Source organism: Heterocephalus glaber, unplaced genomic scaffold (assembly GCF_053883595.1).
Source record: "Heterocephalus glaber isolate CG9 unplaced genomic scaffold, H.glaber_assembly_v1.0 deba00001547, whole genome shotgun sequence".
NCBI lineage: Eukaryota > Metazoa > Chordata > Mammalia > Rodentia > Bathyergidae > Heterocephalus > Heterocephalus glaber.
This window is the reverse complement of record NW_028258340.1, coordinates 7,292,391-7,313,447: the sequence shown is the minus strand read 5'-3', so window position 1 is coordinate 7,313,447 and position 21,057 is coordinate 7,292,391. Positions and strand designations below refer to the sequence as shown.

Genomic DNA, 21,057 nt, shown 5'->3' with positions numbered 1-21,057 from the left:
TCTGGAATCTAACTGCTTTTTTACTGCCTCCACGGTTACCCTTCTGGTCTGAGCCAAGCAGGATCATGGGCTGTCTCTATTTCCTTCTGCCTTTGCTCGTTTTGCTTCGGCCACACCAGCTCCCTTGTGTGCCTGTCCTAGCACCACTGCATGAGCTGTTCCTTTCTTTTGCCTAGATCACTCTTCCTTAGTTATTAGCTCAGTCCATTCTGTCCCCTCCTTCAACTCCTTGCTCAGATGTCATCTTCTCAACACCACCTGCTCTGACCACCCTATTTAAAACTGCGGTCTCTTTCTAGAGTTCCTTCGCCTTTTGACTATCCTTATTTCCTCTATAGCCTTCACTCTGAGCTGCATCCTTAGCCTTTTAAAACATTTTTTTTTAAATTTTGAGACAGGGTCTTGATAAGTTGCTAAGTTGCCCAGACTGGGTTCAAATTTGCAATTCTTCCTCAGCCTCCCAGAGTGCTGGGATTACAGGTGCATGCCACCATGCCTGGCTTCCCTGAGGTCCTTTTTACTGTTCCACTTGTAGTTTATAGTTTACTTACTTTTGCTTATTATTACTTGTCACCCTGACCTAGAATGTCAGCTCTAAGAGGGCAGTGATTTTGTCTGTTTTGTTCACTGATGTAGCTTCAGTTCCTAGGGCAGGGCCTGCATACAATAGGCACTCAGTAAATATCCTTTGGATGAATGTCTTAAGAAAATATGCCAAATTCAACATTGTCAATTAACTAAATATGAATATTCCATTTACTATGTAAAATGTATAGATTTCAAGTAATGAAATACAAAGAATACCAACACTAATATGCGCTCTGTGTTGTTTCGCTGCCAACTGAAAAATTGTATTTTATTTTTTGGTGGCTTCTTATTAATTTCAAGTTTGAGAATTACTTCTCTTCCCTTCCTCACGTTTCTGGGTGCTTCCTCAAAATTATGTGGCAGGCACTTTAGAAATAAATTAATTTAACAGAATTCAATGCAAAACTACTTTTGGGCCTTTGCACACACTGTTCCTACTCTGTGAAAAGTCCTCTTGTTTTCATGAAACTATTCTATGACTCAAAACCAGACTCTAGTATGACCTATTCCATGAAATCTCTGACTATCTTTTAGTGACTCACCACCGCTGCTCGGTAACTATTTGTCTGCCTGTCTATAAAGATGGCCGCCAACAAGTTCTATCCATCCTTCTTACAGCTGGTGCTCTTCCAATGAAAAGATAAATCTACTTTTCCCCCCTTGAGCCCAGGCTAGCCTATGACCTTTACATGACTGACGGAATTAACTGAATGCAGAGGATGTGAACAGTGCCAATTTGGGGCCTAGCTTCAAGAGGTCTGGCAATGTCCATTTTTGCTCTGTTGGAGCCCTGAGGCACTGTCCTGTGGGAGATGGGGCCATGTGGAGAGAATGAGATAAACCCTGAGTGAGAGATGATAAAGAAGGCCCAGCCAGCTCCCAGCTGTTCCAGTCACTTCAGCTGAGATGCCAAAAGACTGAATGAAGCCTTTGTGCAAATTAGCCATGCAGCTTTAGCCAACAGCCTGGGGAACAAGTGAGAAGTCCTCAGGAAGCTCTGTCCAAACTGCAAGACTGTCAGCAAATAATCGCAATTGTTCTTTGAAGTTAAGGTTTTGGTGTGTGTTGAGGTGCAGCGCTAGACAAAAGATATGCTGCCTTATTACCTTACTGAGACCATAATACTTGCAGGACTCTAAGTAAGGTATTCTGCATTAAGTGGGCACTCAAATATTTGATGAATAATTAAATTAGAAGATAAATCAGAAGGTGAAATAAAATATAGCTATTTGGATTTTAAGTGGTTTGTGGTTATCATTATATCACATAAAGTACCATGGCTAATCAAAATCTGAGCACATTAGTGAAGGTATAATGGACTACCTTACAAATCATAATTATATGACATTGATACAATTATTTTTCACAAACAGAATTTATGCAAAATAAAACTACCTCTTGAGCAAAATACTTTTTAATACAATGCTATTACATGAACTAACAATCCTAATAGGACCACTTTTACATATTCTATAATTTCAAATTATCATTTTTTAATTTTATATATTTTCTAATACAAGGAGATATTTTACTTTATACATGTCACTTTTTTGTATGCATTAAATGCACAAGGGTCTTACAGTATGCTACTATATTTGATAATTTTTCCCCTCCTGTCTTTCCACACTTCTTACTCTCTGGAAAGCTGAAGAAATTAAAAAAAAAAAAGTGTCATTCATTCATTGAGCTGTTCAGTGTTGAGTTTTCATACTAACAGTATCAATTTCCCATCATCACATTTGAGAGAATATTATACAACTAATTTACATTAATGTTTATTTTCTACATTTCTCCCATGATTTTGAATTGCTATTATAATAGTCTGCTACATGGTTTTGGAATTGCTCGTGCTTTCCTTCATCTTTAACTATAAGAAATTCTATTAAAGTTTCTCTATCATAGAAACTTTAACTAAACTCTACTTAATTTTCTTGGTCATTTAAAATACATTGAAGAAGCCAGGCCTTTAACAATATGCCACAAAGGAAGGAACACCATGTCTACAGATGCTGGGAGTAGAGAGAGGCCAGGAACAAAATACCAGAATTTCAAAGTATAGCCCAGGGCCAGACAAACCTCAGAGGCTCCTCAGTGACTCTAGGCCAGTGGTGGTGAACCTATGGCACACGTGCTGTAGTGGGCACGCAGAGCCCTCTCTGTCGGCATGCAAGCCAAGTCACTTCAGCCAAAGTTTGACAAATTATCAGCATGCATACAATAGCAAAGATCACATTAATTGTGCAAAAGCACACCAAATGCAAACTTTTACCTTTCAATAAAAAGCTGTTTGTATCATTGAAAGCTCTGTTATTGTTTTTATTTTAAGACAAAAGCCATCAATGTATGAATTGTTTTTTCTAAGCTAAAATATCAGTATTCAGGTTTAATCACAGTGTTGGCACTGCAATATATAAGTGGGTTTTGGGTTGCAGTTTGGGCACTTGATCTCTAAAAGGTTTGCCATCACTGCCCCAGGCCTTCCTTGAAAGGGGCTAGGGATAAGGAAGAAGGCCCACTGGTCTCCTCTCTGGCCTACCTCTATGTTAAAGCCATTGTTAAAGCCAGAGACGTAAAATTCTCATTAATTTGACAGTAGGTAGAACAGGCACAAAGACTGAATAATGATCATTCTGATATTTTAAGGGTACAGACTATATTTCATACTATATACTAAAAACTACCTGTACAGAAAATACAATGCTGACTATTCTACATTAGAATTTCATTTCATTTACATGAAAATGTAAATGTCTGGTTAACTTCTACTATATAAAACAAATTACAATTTTTCTCCCAATTAACTCAATATGGGATATATTTTGGTTTTTCCTATTTGCTGGGTTTTCATTTCTTGTTCTGTCACATACAATGGCAAAAGGAGAATAATAAAATCTTAGATAGCATGTAACCTTTAGTAAAAATAAGGAATTGAAATTGTAAGGTAGTCTTATTAAGAACTGGTACCATGACTTCCCAAATATAAAGAGGTTAAATCAATTTTTATTTGTAAATAAAATTCAGTTTAAGATGCTTTCTATAAGACTATTAAAGAAAACGTTCTGATTATTATCATCATGTCTGTTTTTCTTCATAAACATTAAAGGTGAAGGTAAGAATGACTTACCTTCACATCCCTGTGAATGATGTTATTATCATGACAGTAGCGCAGAGCTTCCAGTATCTGTCTCATGTAATGGCTGTAAAAAAAACAATAAAAATCTAAAACTGTAAAGAAAATTATTTTTAAAACTTAAGACAGTATCCCTAGTTTGTAACTCCCCCTTTTGTATTAGTTGCCTATAGACATCTTTCACTTGAACAGATGAGAAAATGAAGCTTAATGAAAAAGTTGGGAGACTCATAAATTTATGACCTTTGTGAAGGTATGTTTGCATTTTCTAAATTAAATCAAAAGAATTCCATGTAGTTCACAAGTAAAACTGTTCTACAAACTGAAGATTCAAGTTTAAAGCATGAAGAAACTTTCTGATACTCAGTTACTACTACTTGGTTAAACTGGCTTACCACTATGTAAATAGTGCTCAGAGTTACCTCAATGATTCCGACTAAAGGGCTGGAGCCTCTGCCTGACTGCAGAAGCGGTTCCCTCCTGATGTATATAATTTCTTTTTGTAATCCAGTCAGGCTTTAGTTGGGGGCATCCTTGAACAAGGCAGGACCAAATCACAGGAACTCTGACTCCTCATGTGGCCAGCTGTGTCTCCTGAGGTTCTTCCATCAGTTACAGATGGAGAACTAATGGAGGAGTCAGCATTTTTAAGAAGCCAGTGTGACTGCACACGCCTGTTATCCCAGCACTCTAGGAGGCTGAGGCAGGAGAATTGCAAACCTGAGCCCAGTCTGGGGAATTTAGGGATTTATTTTAGACTCTGTCTCAAAATAAAAAATAAAAAAGAGCTGGAGATTTAGCTCAGTGCAAAGGGCTGGGATTCAACCCTCAGTATTGCAAATAATTAAAAAGTGGTAATAGGTTCAATTAGTAACATAGTAGAGTAGGCGAAGAGTGCAAAGGCCCCTTGACTGACAATTTGGCAGAGCTGCAGAAGAAGTACATCATTAAGTTGAAAATTCATTCAACACACCTAACTTACTACACATCATGGCTTAGCCCAATCTGTGCTTAGAACACAGCCTGGAGTTGGGCTTTGTGGGAGAGTATTGGACTATTTATCAGTAGCCTGGGAAAAGAGCAACATTAGAAATTGTATTTGTGGTTTCTACTGAATCATTCTTTTCTTTTTTGAGACAGGGTCTCACTATGTAGCTCAGGCTAGCCTTGAACTCACTATGTTGTCCAGGCTGGCCCTGAATTTGTGGTAATCCTCCTGCCTCAGCTTCCCTACTGCTGGGATTACAGGCATGCACCATTATGCCCTGCCTTGAATGCTTATCACTTTCATCCTGTCATAAAGTAAAACATCATAAATCAAACCATGGTAAGTCAGGGACTGTCCGTAGTTATTCAGTACTACAGAACTTCCTTCTATTTCTAAATCTACTTGTCTTTCATAATCCCTCTATCTTTCTCTGTCTGTTTCATCTTCTCTTCCTTTGCATTTTATTCCTTCCATTTCTCTTTCTCTTTTTTTCCTATTATTTTTCCCCTTTGCTTTCCAACCAGCCACTATATAGGAATGCAATATCCAACAAACTTATTGCATGACATTTATTAAATTTTGTTTTGTTTTCAGATCTTACATTTTTGACACTAAAAGAAAAACTACATAGTTTAAAAATAGTATTCAAATGACCTTGTGTGTTTATGACTCAAAACAAAAAAATTTCTCTACTCCTGCTTTACAATTAGAAGACATTTCCATCAAGTTCCTTCTTTCCTAGGGTACTATCTAACCAAGCTCACAAGAATGTCCCCCTAATTAGCACATGCATGATTTCATGTATTACAATGGACTAGAAGGTTCCATTTTAAAAATGAGAGGCAGGAAAAACAGTCCTCACCCTAAAACCAGACCAAACAGAATTTGTTGCTTTATACTTACATTGTCTCCTCAAAGCAGTCTAAGCCAGAGAGCTAGGTTCATGCAGTCCTTAGTTCTGAAGCTCAATTTTTTTTACTTTATAAATGCACACATGAGGGGTTGTTGGTCACATACTTTTTGCCTGGGCCAGTGTACCTTATAATTCAGGTTTAACTTAGGGGGTCTTACCTTGGTGTTGTGAACCTCAACCTCTTAGAGGTTTAAATCAGGGTTTGGAGGATCTGTGAATGCCAAAATGCTTTGCAAACTAAACCATATTATAAAGATTAAGTTGTTATTATTACAAAATTCTTACTAAGTTTGTTTAAAGTCTCAGGAATACTCTAAATGTCGACCCAGCTGTCAACAGGGATTAGTGGGTTTAAACTAGGTGATGTGGACATTGCTTGTTCCTACAGAATGAACTATCCTGGATACAAAGTACTAAGATAGCCTAAAGAAAAGTCCTATCTCAAAGCTTCATAAAACAAAAACAAAACAACACAAAACTACTGAAAGAGCATTTTTAGATATGGGTTTCAGAGTACTCCATTATTTGACCCAAATACACATACATAGTAATCTCTAGGGTATATGAAGGGAGAGTAGAATTTTCTTTGCAAATTATAACAAATCTAAACTAATCTTTCTTCATCCTCCCAGTTATCATCCCTGGGGCTTGTATATGTCAAGAGTGTATGTGAAGAACAAAATGGGATCCAAAATCTGTCCACATATTCTAGAGAGTTGCTGACTAAACTTTTAATAAAAAATTTTAATTTTATGAAGCATCATAGTACATGCTTTCAGAGAAACCCAGATATATATGTCTCCATCTTCCCTAAGGATTAGGAAAGATAATAACTCTGTGCAAGGCAAGAGCTGGCTAGCAATCTATTTACTGGCTCTGGAAGGAGGCATTTTAGAGAGGGGGTAGGGGGAGTAGAAAAAAAGAAGAGAGGTGACTCAGTCTACTTTCCTACTCAGTTATGAGTAAAAAGACTAATTCTATTTCCTGGGCTGAAGAGGTCTTGTCTTTGACATGCTCTTAACAGAATGCCCCTGGCTAAAGCTTTTTTCTATGGTAAAAGAGAAGAAGGGATCTTTGAGGCATGGATGGCTTCCTGGAGAAAGTCATGTAAGCTATCTAACTCTCTTGGGTATAACATGGAGATGTTTCATAATTGAAATGCTCCCAATGTGCAGATCCCACCAACCTCGAGGAGAGACTTAACCTATTTTGGGCCAGGGGTGCACTGCTGACACAGGAAGAGATGAGCCAGGGTTGCTCCCCTTAACAGCCCAGGCCTTTTTCTGCTTCAGCTGTCTTTTTAGTCTCCTGTTTTGTTGAAATTATTTAGTAAAGCTTGGCACTAGGTAAAAAGCTCTTTCTGGTCTGTGAGAATTTGATTTGATAATCTGATTTTATATGTTAGCTCACTCCACAACTCATCGCCCCTGAAAAGACAGAGGCGATTACTAATTGTGCTGTACTAAGCAGTGAACAGATTTTTAGTTTATGCCATGCTTTGTTGCTTCTCTTGAATCTCAGCCAGTTGGAGAAAAACAACATTATCAATTTGATTAGTTGGTGTCTCAGAGTGTTCTTGCAGTTGGTCTCACTAGAATACTGATAGAAGCTGAATTTCCTAACAGCAAATCACAGAATCAGAGAGGAAAAAGGAAGGTTCAAAATATCTTTGCCAAGCTCTGTACACCAAAGGAAGAATCTATGTGCAACTGTTACATGGTCACTGATCCTCTGCAATGGGGAATATACCCAATAATACTACCTGAGGTCTCCTCCTGTCCTCTGCATTGTTAGGAGGCCTAGTGTTTAATGAATTTTGTCCAAACCTTTCTCTGAGAAATGTCCCTTACTGGCCTCAATGCTATTCGTTTCTGGTCCACTGTGGAAAGTTGCTTTCATTAAATCACCATTTTAACAGCAAATACAAGTAAATTTAAAAATCAACAGGCTCTCATCTTGATGTATATGAACACCTATCTTTTCTATAAATCTCAAGATTGGGAAAGACCACAAGTCATTTCACTGCATGATATCAATTACATGCTACCATCCTGCCTATCCTGACACCTAGCCCAGGGGCAGAGACAGGTTGAAGCTAAGGGGAAGCTAAGAAAAGTTAAGAAAGGATGACTGGGGCATGCAGTAAAAGTAACACTGATTTAATATTAAATTAAAGCACATATGCCAGATATCCCAGTGTTACTGTGGGTCAAAAAGGAAGAAATCATCTTCACCAACTGAGGAAAAATATTTTAAAAGAAATCTAAATTCTGAATTTTTGTTTTTCCTTATTTTATGTTGCCCTTGAAAAATTCGAATTCAGTTAAGTATAAAAGACAAGTTGCCTCCAATTCTTCTTCTTCATTTATTCTTTTTGGGGGGGCTTAAACAAAAGATATTTATCACATTTCTGGTGGTTAGGAAGTCCAAGATTAGGCTGCTAGCAGATTCAGTTTCTGGTGAGAGCCCTCTTTCTGACTTACAGAAGCCTATTTTCTAAGTGTGGCCTTATATTTCAAAGGGAAAGAAAGTGCTCTGGTCTTTTTCTTCTTATAAGGATAGTAATCCCATTATGGAGACCTTACCTTCAGGACCTCATCTAATTCTAATCACCTCCCAAAGCCCCAGCTCGAAATACCACTATATTGGGGGTTCAGATTTCAACATATGAATTTGTTGAATTCTTTAAGAAATACATATAAACAAGATATGTAAAAGTCAATGAAAGCTTCATTTAGTTAGAGAGAGTGGTTTACAACTATGCCACAAGAAAAATCAAGATAGCACTAACTAGCTGATCCTTTTTGGCTTTGAAGCCTAAAAAAAGAATATTAATTTAAAGCTATGATAAGAACTCAGCAATAGAAAAGTGGGACTTAAAAACCTATGGCACAAAAGAAAAGAGATATTTAGCTTCAGTTCTACCATACATCAGGAATCTAAAGAATTGCAGTTAATATATATTAACGTGCATTTTGTTCTTGTCCCTAGCCCCAATAGTACAAAAAAGCAGCTACCCGACATTGAGCATATTATTTATTCTGTGCTATAGCCATCCTTGCTCCATTCCTGAGAAGGGACTCTTGCTCCTTGGCCAGGAGTCAGGGCACTGAACTTGAAGATAGCCAAGCCAAAGCTGTATTAAATTAGTCTCTAAGTAGTTTTCAACTGTGTCCTTCTATGATGCTATAGTTACAAAAGGAATGATGGGAGGGAAGAAGTTGTATCATGTGATGTAACTGCTTCTCTAATGACAGAGAGGTGTAATAAATCCCAACAGGTTTGTAGGTTTGAATCCTTCAATATATTTTGATTGGTGATTGAGGAAGGTGGTGCCTTCCATGTAGCAAAGAGGTAACCCACTGAAGTATACTTATAATATATATAATTGAGTATACATACTGGAGTGTATTGTAATATGATTGCATATAACCAAAGCAGAAAGCTGTATTGCTCTAAATGTATAAACTAGCAGCCTGGTGCACGCATGGCTCCTGTGATTTTTTTCATATTTACTCCTTAATTTGAGTCACTAGGTCATTATGACAACTCATCAACTTATAACTGGCTGCCCTTTGGTTGGGAGACTACACACTGGTCTGAAGCAAATATATTTAGAAAAATGGTGATTTTACTTTTGTTCTTTTTACTGTTTTGTGCTTTTCCTTAGATAAATTGGTCATGTAACAATTTGATATAACTAAAAAGCAAAATGAAGAACTAATGAAGTGAATTTGCCAAAAAACATACATCAAACAAAACACTCAAATTAAATCCTACGTGGTTCCTAAGCTAACAAATACTTCCTGCATAAAGGCATCATAAATGGGAACAATAGCAGTACTGGTGTAAAATGTAAACCTATATTTATAGATGAATTTATTGTTTGCTACCTTTGTGTTTCTAGTCACTATTTGGTTCCACTAATGCATGCTGAAATAGCTACGTTCCTTGAAGCAAACACCAGAATCTGCTCAGGATAAGCTAGAAGAGCAGGCTACTACTCCATGTGATTTGTCATAAAAAGAAATTCTTTTACTTCCACTTTTCCTCTTGGAAGATTACATACCTGGCTACTGCTTCACTGTAGACAAAACCAGCATCAGCTCGCTTTACAATTTCAAAACACAGATCTGCTCCATCCATACTGTAGAGAAATGTGAAAAAGAATGTAAGAAAAGAGGAAATTTCAGGAAGATAACATCGGAGGTGAATACATCATCATTAGTTATTAGTTGACTTGCTGTTAATGATTGCAAGTTACTTACATCCCTTTTCTTTCAATGAAAAGCAGATATAAATTTTACAGGACATTATAACCATCTTATTGAAAATCTGCAAGAAGAGGAAGTTAATGGGAGTATCAAATAACATGAGGTGTAGAAAACTGTAAATTTTTCAGGTTATAATGATAAGAAGCCTCAGAAAGGAGCAATGCTGGAGGTGGTGGGAATATTTTTGAGTCAAATTCCAATATTATCTGTATCTAGTCATATAATGTAGTATTTTTTTTTTTTGGTATCAGGGATCGAACTCAGGACCTTGCACCTTCGAGGCAGGCAGCAGCACCACTGAGCTAAATCCCTGGCCCCATATAATATAGTATTTTAAGAATACAAAAATTTAAAAATCTTTTGCATTAGCTATAACCACAAAATGGGAAATTGGCACTATATGTTGTAAAAGGAAAAATAATAAGCTGATTTAAAATTCATTTTGTTTACACCTCCATTGTCAAAAATAATCACTACAAATATATTCTAACACACTGATGTGTTGGTGACAAAGTATTACTATCTTGCTTTAAAACTTAAAATGGTTCTGTTTCTCACTATATACATTATGTTTCTTGTCTCTTTTATCTCTCCTGTCCAGTTCTAAGAAAACCACACCCTCTAGGCAGACTGATCTTACTACTCACTTCCATTTTCTTTTCCTTATTTTTTTGCCACTGGCTTCTGCAAATAATGCTCTTCATAGTCAAATCTTGTCTAAATTCAAGTTTTCATTCCAATCCCACCTTCCCAAGAAGCCCCAGTGATCACCAACCACATTAATGTCTTTCTTTGCGTTCATTTTTCAACAACCTATATAGTTCAGATCATCACATTTAGTACTTACATAATACAAACACATATAACATACATGTACGTATTTATAGATGAGAAACTCGTGTCAGATTCTTACTTATCTTCATGAAATTATTGAAATATTAAGAGCTAAGTTTTATAATACCTTTAAAATGCTTAGAATATGTACAAAATGTTTTCAAATGTAATAGCTCAGTTATCAACATGCTTGTTGCAGATATTATACTATGAAAATAGAAACTTCTATAAGGGAAAGTAAAGGAACTAACATGTTTACTATTTATCAGCGCTCAGGGGAAGACTCCTTCTTAAATTTCCCTTCATACTTACAAGTACTCATGAAGTTAGCATCATTCTCCTTCTCAAATAATCTGCCTAAGTAACTGGATAAGATGTGGGAGTGAAAGGACTCACATCTCCATCTAGCTTATCCAGTGCCTTTCTCTTTGATTCCAGCCACACCTACTGCATGTGCAAGGAACAAGTGAACATCTTAATGCGCTCTGGCAGTTCTACAAGAGTATAAAGTCCTAAAGAACAAGTGGAGTTTTTACTTTCAACACATCTCCACCCCAAATCCAGCACAAGACTGCACATACAGTAGATATTAAATGAGCAATCCATTATATCACTTGGATTAAATGAGCACCCATATCTCACCAGCAGAAATAAAACCTCGATGAATGTGATCATGCATCTTTGTGAACAACTCTGATCATCTGCTATAGTTTCTAGGTCACAGACATATACAGTAACAGTTTTAATATATACAATACCAAGAATTTAACAATTCATATTTCTGCCACTGAGTATGAGTGTGTCCTTGCTTCCACTTTGCCCTCACTAGAATTCCTTTTCATCTTTGCCAATCAGCGGGAAGAGTAATTCATGATAGTTTTAATTCACATTTTTCTAATTACTAGAGAGACTGAATATTTTCATTTCTTTGTATTGTGGGGAGAAAAAAAAATACTATTTTGAAGCCTAGCTGCAGTTTAAGCTGGTTAGTTGATCTGTGAAGATTAAAAAGCACTTCATTGTGAAGGAATTAGTTGTTTCAATGTTTTCCTTTTTTAACTGTGACATGTGAGAATAAGCCCTGTTCAGCTTAGATGAAAGAGTAGGGCAAAATACAGAACCAAATTGATTGCACACTAAAGGAATTAAGAACTTCTTTTTTGTGGTACTGGGGATTGAACCCAGGGCCTTCACACTGAGCTGTATTACCAGCCATTTTTAAAATTTACAGTTAGGGTCTTACTAAGTCACTAAATTGCCCAGGCTGGTCTTGAACTTGTGATTCTCCTGCTTCAGCCTTCCTAAGTGCTGGGATTACAGCTGTGCGCCACCACATCCAGCTATGCAGTAAGAATTTGGGAGCTGTGCTGAAAAAAGAAGACTTTTTGGAGAGACTTAGAAGGAAAGAAGGAAAAGGGAGATAGGGCAGAGGAGGCAGCAAAGTGGTGAGAGGCCAAAGTCTGAGGAGGGAATCAGCCAGTGAGAAATAAATGGAAATTATTTTCTGTTCTGTGCTACAATTACCTATCAATTATCTGATCCATCTATTTTTTCTGGTTCTATCTATAGTATGTGAAATGACAATCTCTACACATGCACATAAACACACACATGGGGTAGTTTTAGGCTTCCGTTCTCTTTCACTGACCTGTCTATTCTTGCATCTAGTACCATTTCATTTTAAATATTGTAATACATACTGTAGTGTTTGGCAAACTAAGTCTCATCTTATTATTCCTTACTTATGAATGTTTTTCTCCCAGTTGAATATTACTAGTTTTGTTAAATTCTAAATTTTTCTATATTTTGACCCAGAAGATATATTTATATATTAACTTCTAGAAATCAACATTTTTCTAATATTTTCATCCATGATCATATGCCTCTCCATTTCTTTTCATATCTGTAAGTTTATATTGTTCCAAGGATTATTAGTTATTTTCCCTAGGCATTATATATATATGTGGTATGATAGAAAAATATAGTGAATGTTTAAATTTTAAAAAGTTATCACAGTAAATGACACATCATCATTATTCTCTTCAAAATACTCTGCTTTGAATGCACTTTCCTATCAGTCTTGCTACTTTCTGAAACAGCTCTGGAAGTCCTCTTTTGTGAGTGCCTTTAGTTGTGTTGTCCTGGTTACCTCAATGTTCTGAATTGATTGAGAATGTTTGCCTTTCATGGTCATATTGGCTTTGGGGAAGAACTAGAAGTTGGGGCCGGGAATTTAGCTCAGTGGTTCTGGTGCCTGCCTCGCAAGTGAAAGGTCCCTAGTTCCATCCCCGGTACCAAAAAAAAAAAAATCAATCTACTTTGCCGGGGATTTAGCTCAGTGGTTTCACTGCCTGCTGTGCAAGCGCAAGGACCCGAGTTTGATCCCCGGTACCAAAAAAAAAAAAAAGAACCAGAAGTTGAACAGTGCCAGATTCAATGAATAAGGTGGAGGAAAACACACTCTAACGTTTTCACAAGCTTTTCTTTTCACTGGATGACACTCAGCAGCAGCTTTCACTATATATATATATATATATATATATATATATATATATATATATATATATATTCACATATATATATGTGTATGTATGTTAAATATATACATGTATTTAAATCACACCTTGTAAAGACATGAAAGAGGATTTCAAGCTGGGCATAATGGTGAATGCTTGTAATCCCAGCACTTGGGAGGCTGAGGCAGGAGGATCACTGTGAGTTTGAGGCCAGACAGGACTACATAGTGAATTCAAGGCCAGCCTGAACTGCGTAGTAAGACACTGTCTCAAAAAAACAAACAAAAACAAGCAAACAAACAAAAACAGAGGGTTTCCAGAACTGCTTCAGAACATTGGCAGGAACAATGAAGTGAGGGAGAGTATTCTGAGAGAGATTAATGGTAATATGTTGTTTATTGTAATAATTAAAAAACATTTAAACATTCACCATATATTGATCTCTCCTCTCTCTCTCTATATATATACACACATACATATATGTATTGTGCATGTTTGTTTGTGGTTTAGGGACGTAAGCCAGGGCCTCTCACATGCTAGGCAAGTGTCCTCCCATTGAGTTACATCCCAGCCCCAGAATTTTATATTTTTATTGCTATTATAAATGAAATCTTTTGGGCATTATATACCTTTTTAATTCAGTGGTTCATAACCAGGGGTACGAAACAAAATCACTTGTGTAACTTTTAATATGCCAATATATTCTATGAAGGACTGTTTTGAAAGAAGTTATCATTATGAAAATATTTTTCTATTATTAAATCTCTGATTATTTATAACATTACCTGATAATAAAGTAAAAGGAACTACTAATTTTAAGTTTTATGAAGTATAAAAATAAAACCTAGAAATATTATTTATGTAAATTTTATTCATCGTAGAAATTTAATATATACATAGTCATGATACAATCCCAATAACCTTGAGCCTTTTAAACAAAGTTGGTGATTTAATTCTCTGATAAATATATCTGATAATGTAATGATTTAATAATAAGGCTTCTTGTATTGCTTTCCTTTTTGGCTTTCCATGTTGGGGTATTCCTGGTGCTATCATAAATCTTCAAAAGGCACGTTCTGAATTTCTCTAGTTGTTTCCATTCTGACGGAATGAGTAAGAGAAGTCTTTCTACAAAAGAATATGGAGAGGGCTTCTATACTATTGTATATGCAGAGAGAAACCATGGAGGTTTACTCTGAATTGTGCAAAGTGGTGGGATTATGAATGAGTTTAGCTGCTCTCCCTCTATTAGAATTTTTTAAATTTCACAATAAACATGCATTATTTATATAATTTGAAAAATTATCCTAACCAAGGTATCAAACAAAACAGATCACAGGACTAGAGGTATAAGGTGTGATTGGCTGTATATTAAAAGGGATCTGAGTATGCCACTCCAAAATATGCCACTTTGGCATAAGGATTATTTTGAGTTGAAAGCACAAACTCAAGTACTATGATTTCACAGTAATGTCAAATTGCAGTGACAGTTTCTAAACCTTAACTCTCAATTTCTATAACTATCTCATAGTAGACCAGCTACAGATGGTTGACTGGGACTCATTTGTAAACTATTGTGTGAGGAGCACTGTTATAGAGGACAAACTAAACTGCATTTCTCTGACCAGTATTTTCTCTAAAGATGACAAAATCAACAACTATTAGAAATTTTTAAAAACTCTCCAAAGAATCAACTAAGTAGTGTGCAGTGTAAAACTACTTAGTGAGAAGAGAGAATAGATTAGAACTCAAATATGTGAGGAAGAGCTCTTCTGCCCTGGGGGTGAGGAGTGGGCTATAGAAAGGGGGCAGTTGTGGCAGTCAGTTTTGGGGAACTATGGAGAGATGGGGGAGGCAGTCAGATGAAGACTGATAGGGTACAGTGCTTTTGTACCAGGGTTATGTAACCAGAGAGACTGTGCTGCTTTTTGCAGACCTCTGAAGAGCCTGCCAAAGGCTAAGGCCCCAATGAAGCTCTCTTTGGTGGAGCCATAGAGTTGCATTTCAAAAACTGGGATACAGAATACATTCTGTTATGACGTGTTGGGAGCATAGGGAAACCCCAATGCTTACTACTACCATGGAGATAAAAGCTGAGGTAAAAAACTTCAATAAGAAACAACCATTCAGGGCATGTTTCCTAACCACAATGTAGTTATGTTAGAAATACATTAGCAAAGTAACTAAAAAGACCCCTACTTGTTTAGAGATTGAGAAATGCACGTTAAATAACCTGTTAATCAAGGGAGAAATAATGAAAATTTGAAAATATTTTGAACATTATAATGAAAAAAGTACACACCAAAATTTATGCCACATTAAGGCATTGTATTTCAAAATTGGGTTGTCACTATTACATGCAAATATAGAAAAGGTTGAAAGAAGTTGGGGTATAGTTCTAATCTTCAAGTATGAGAAGATGGCAATTCATGTACACAGATGACACACACACGCAAATACAACTCAGCCTTGGAAGAACTTTTACTGGATATAGAAATCTACTGTTGATGAACAAGTTCAATAATACAACTCCTTTGAAGGGCAATTTTATAGTGCTTGACAAATGTCTTTAAAATGTACATATTCTTTAACCCAATATTTCATTCCAAGGGAAGCAATTAGTGCTTTTTCTCAGATAATGGCTTATTATAGCTATTTGTAATAGGGAGAAGTTGGAAACAACCTAAATTACCAATAAACAGAATACTTAAATTGTGGTAAATTCAGAGTAGAATATTATGCTGTCATTAAATGATATTATAGAAGTATATTTATTGACAGATGTTCATAATATACTAAGATGTATAAACATGTATATGTGTATGTATGCAGCTATAGAGATAGAAAATTCTGGATATTAGGAAGGGGTATTGAAGAGTGGGCAGGATGATGTTTGGAATTTTTCACTTTTTTCTTTTTATTTCTTTTGTTTTCTTTTTACCTTTAAAAAAATGAACATGTACTATACTTTTATCATACTAAATCAGTTTTAATTGTTGAAATATAAATAAAAAGTAAAATAAAAACAGCCAATAGGAAGTAGCAAGATATCTTTTTCAAATGGGAAGGGGATTAAGAGATTGATGGAAGGGGGAGGGAGGCGCGGGAAAAGGGATGAATAAAGAATTGAGATGTGTTATGTACATGTACCAACTCCCCACAAGGAATGTAATCATTATGTACTGTAAATATGTAGTAATTAATAAAAAGTAAAAACTGAAAAAATAAAGAAATGCAAAACCACCCTTTCAGAATGCAGCTAAAACAGTACTTACAAAGCAGTTTGTATTCATAAATTTATGGCAGAAATAATTTTATTTTACTATAGTAGAGAATTAAAGTTAGCATTTATTGTTTATGTGGTGGGCGTTTTCTAAGTGCTTGACATGCAAGAATTCATTCAATGGCTATAAGAAGTCTATGAGGTAAGTATTCTGGGCATCCCTATTTCACATAGCAGAAACTGAGAAAGAGCAAAGGTTAAGCCACTTGCCCAAGAGATCACACAGCTCTTCAGTGGTAAAGCCAAGATTCAAACTCAGGCAGTGTGACTTTGAAGTCCAAGCAGCATTCACCCCTGCTCCCCTAAACACTCAGGTTACAAAAAAGGAAACTTCCACTCAATGCTTTTGGTTACTTAATGGAAGACACATGATTATAACTACATAGTTTAAATCATAATATAAGGGAGAACTTGATTCAACAAACCCATTTTCACATCTATTTTGGGGTCCCATGCTCCAGAACCTCCCAAGAGATCTTCAAAATGCAGAGCCTTCATCCCTACTCCAGATAATATTTGTGAATACTAATTATTGGTATGGTTTAAATGAGCTCTTTCTATATAATAACCTTATTGATAAGGCCATAATCCTTGTGTATACAAATCAGTCTACTGATAAAAAAATGAACTTTGTTTTATTTTCTTCCAATTCAAGGCTTTGCTTGTGGTACTGTTTTGATATCTTCACAAATGTCCCATAACCACCACCTATTCCCAATATTCTCTCTATGCCTGGGGTGTCCTCTCTTCACTTTTCCACTTCTCTGACTCCTGCACTGACGGTGGTGTCTATCTGCTTCTTTCAGCCTCTGTTTCTTTCTGGAGTTTGTGGGGCTCTAAGAATCTGTGTGTATGGTCACTTAGACCTGCACTACCAGTTATTAATTTTTATGAGTAGGCACATGTCTTGTCTGTACAATCTGGCTATTGACAAATTGGGGGCATAAACAGGTCTTTTATCTTCAGCATAAAAACCCACTGATGAATATTTACAAGTATTTGTGGGTGGTCTTAATTTCTGAAAGAGAAAAGAGTCATGCACACATAACCCTTTTTCCTTCTTCCCCACTTACAACAGTCCATGATTGGGAAAGGGAATTTAATTTCACTCAAAGTGTATTTGTTGAGCAAATACTACACACAGAGTAGAAAGACGAGTTACATCAAGATCCCATCTTCTACCTACACTGAAGAAAGGGAGATAAAGAAACAAGATATAAATGTAAGAGAGGGAAAGATGAATACATCTTAGCATTGTGATTCAAGGAAAGGGTACAATTTTGAGGGACTCAGAAAGTCTTCATGAAGTAGGCAGACCCTGAGATGGGTCCTCAAAGAGAGTAGGGGAGAGAGAGAAATGAGAAGAGGATAAGCACGAACGCGAGCGAGAGCACGGGGGAGCTGTGGTTACTACACAGTAGTTAAGAGGAGAGCAGCATCTCAAGACATTTCTTGTGACACAAGACGATAAGGGCTGCAGCCCCAGGAAGGGAATCAACATGGGAGGTGGATTTGGAGTGGACAGTGGTATCAGAATTTGAGCTAAGCTTTTCCTTTCTACCTATACCATAAACAACACGCAGTCATATTCTTTCAGCATGAACCTGGAGAAGGACCAGAGAACTACTCAGGCAGGATTGTTAACTATGATATGCAAGTAGATAGAAACCTTCATCTTTTCAATAGAAAATGTGGGTATTTACTGTAATGGGAGCTTAATGGCTTAACAAAGCAATTCTGATATGTTGTCAAAAACATTAAAATGATTGAGCATATCCCCAAATGCTTATTTACTGACTGTATTTCTTTTTGTGGGAACTAAGTATTCTTGTCCTCACTCATTTGTGTGTGAAGCTTAATATCTTCCCTTTCATTGGAATGAACTCTTTATGCTCAATAGAATGTAACCATTTTATGTCAATATTGGAGCAAATTAATTTTCTAGTTTTTCAAATTTTGTTAAATCTATTGATGTCTCCCTTTGTGAATCTCAGTCCTTTGAAGTTTTAAAAGCTCTCTAAAGATCTGTTAAATAATATTATTTCTTGCTATCTTTCTTATGATTAGCTTAATAAACTCTGCCTAAAATTTTCTTGTTGTTTGGGTGTGGAGGATCTAAATTGATTTCTGAATTGTTAGCATTCTCAGCACTATTTAAAAATCCTTTTCCCCACACATTTTATGTAGTGCTGAATGGACTCCTATCCAAGAGGAATGCCTGAGGCTGCCTGGCTGGAGAGCTCTGTTTTCTTTTCTTTTGTTTTTTTTTTTTGGTACGGGGGATTGAACTCGGGACCTTGTGCTTACAAGGCAGGCGGTGGAACCACTAAGCTAAATCCCCCGCCCTGGAGAGCTCTGTTTTCTCCCCTGGCCTGTCTCCTTCTAAGTGAGTCTGCTGCCAAGTATGGCTTTTGGTAGTTTTGTGGGTCTGAGGGCTTGGTAGTACCTTAAAGAAAAGTCCTCCTAGTTGGTGCTGCAGATTAGGTAATGTCTGAAGGGAATTTCTCATAGTTCATAGAGGGGAAGAATGTACCAAGAAGTTCTCAGGGTGAGTACATCCAAGGAAAGAGAGCACCAAAGGAAGGGAAAGGCCACAGAAAAAGAAGGCAGAGCACATCAAATTCTTTTACTTTGCAATTTTGCCTATCTCCAGAAGGATACAGATTGCTTTGGCACATATGGGACAGGTAGCCTCTCTTAGTTTAGGTTACTCCAAATATGAGGAGGGCTTGGGACAAGTGGAAGCCTATGCTATTATATGTATTTGCATACATAATGAAATATTTTGGGGATGGGACCTGAGTCCAAACACAAAATTTATTTATGTTTCATATATACCTTATCTACATAGCCTAAAGGCAATTGTATACATTTTTAGTGTTCCTGAGTTTTGTCTGAGACCTATCACATGAAGTCAGGGGTGGAATTTTTCACTTATGGCATCACGTTGGTCCTCAAAAACTTTAAGATTTTGGAATATTTTGGATTTTCAGATTAGGGATTCTCAACTTATACATACATCAAACCTACAAACTGATAAATATACTTTAATCTTCCAACTTGACAAACAGATCTTCATAAGGACTTGGAAGGATAGGTTATATTAAGAATTCTTGGGTTCTTCAGAGTTCCTCACCAGAGCATGGCACTTTAAGTATCTGGCCCTTGGCTTGCCTTTCTTCTTCCCCACCCTCCAATCCCCAGCTCCATTCCTAATCTTAGAGCCTTCCTAGTTATGGTTGATATCCCAATGTACAAGAGGTATCGGCTAGTTGAACTACATATTTTAATAGCCACTTAGCAAGGCTACTTACTGAGTTATCATCTCAGAATGGATTCCTCTGTCATCCCTCCCTTTACTCATTAATCGAACTTAATTCTGGGTCAGTTAAGGTTCTTAGTTAACAAAAAGTGGAAATCTCCTCTGGCTGATTGAAGCAGAAAAGGAGCTGATTAATAGGACACTGGAGTGCTCACACAATATGAGGAAGGCCTGTAAAACCAAGACTGTGGCTACACAGAAACCAAACTCTAAACTGATCTGATGGAGACACCACTGCTGCTGTCCTACACATATGCTGTAGGTTTGTGTATGACTGTCCCCAACGATCACAGACATTGGACATGATCTGGAGGGCTACTACTAGAATAATCTCTGTTGTCACCTGAGAGGTCCACATGGTTCTGTTTTATTATCACAAGCTGTCACGGGTAGGTATGTGTGAGTCATAAAACCTAGGTGATATGCCCATAACTTGACTGTCAAGAAGAGCAAATATCTGGCATTTCAGCTTCAGTAGTAGAAAGTGGACTTTGTGTCCTATCAAAACTCTTCAAGATGAGGGCTACTCCAAATACTAGAAAAGGGTCAGGATGCTGACAGACAAAACTGAGAAATGTTCGCCTATTCATTAATTCTAGACTTATCGGTATTTAACTGCTTGGCAGACTTTGATCATATTTAATCTTTGGGAGTTGACAATCTCTAAGGTCTCTCTATATTCTATATAATTCTATTTCTTTGAAAAAAGACTGGCTTGAAAGATTTTGGTACTTTTTTTTTTTGGTACTGGGGATCCAACTCGGGTCCTGGCACTTGCACAGCAGGCTGCAAAACCACTGAGCTAAATGCCCGGCCCATTGGTACTTCTAAAATTGAAATGTAATCTAAAATATTGTTTATCAAATTTTAGAAACTGAGGATTGCTCTAATGCCCATCTAGGTATCAAAGACTGAACGTGTCCACATTTCTATATTTACTATTCTTTTTTTCTTTCTAGACATTTTTCTTATCTAGTTTGAGATTGAACCCGGGACTTAGCACTGAGCTAAATCCCCAGCCCTTTTAATTTTATTTGTTTGTTTGTTTATTTAAATTTTGAGACAGGGTCTGGCTAAATCATTAAGTTGCCCAGGTTGGGCTCAAACTTGTGATCCTCCTGCCTCAGCCTCTCAGAGTGCTGGGATTACAGGTGTGTGCCACTATGTCTGGGTTCCCTATCTAGTTTCTTAAAGGATCAAGATCCCTTG

At 36.7% G+C, this 21,057-nt stretch overlaps 1 protein-coding gene across 17 annotated transcripts in view; it reads right to left on the bottom strand.

Moving 5' to 3' along the window:
• The window catches only part of Cask (calcium/calmodulin dependent serine protein kinase), a 381,402-nt gene that overhangs the window by 195,964 nt on the left and 164,381 nt on the right, over positions 1–21,057 (bottom strand). For all 17 annotated transcript variants that reach the window (XM_087189842.1, XM_004850000.4, XM_004849999.4 and 14 more), the window contains exons 4-5: positions 9,689–9,766; positions 3,713–3,785 (exon numbers count right to left, since the gene is read on the bottom strand). In XM_087189842.1, the coding sequence (XP_087045968.1) occupies positions 3,713–3,785; positions 9,689–9,766 (151 nt within the window). The remainder of the gene's footprint in view (positions 1–3,712; positions 3,786–9,688; positions 9,767–21,057) is intronic.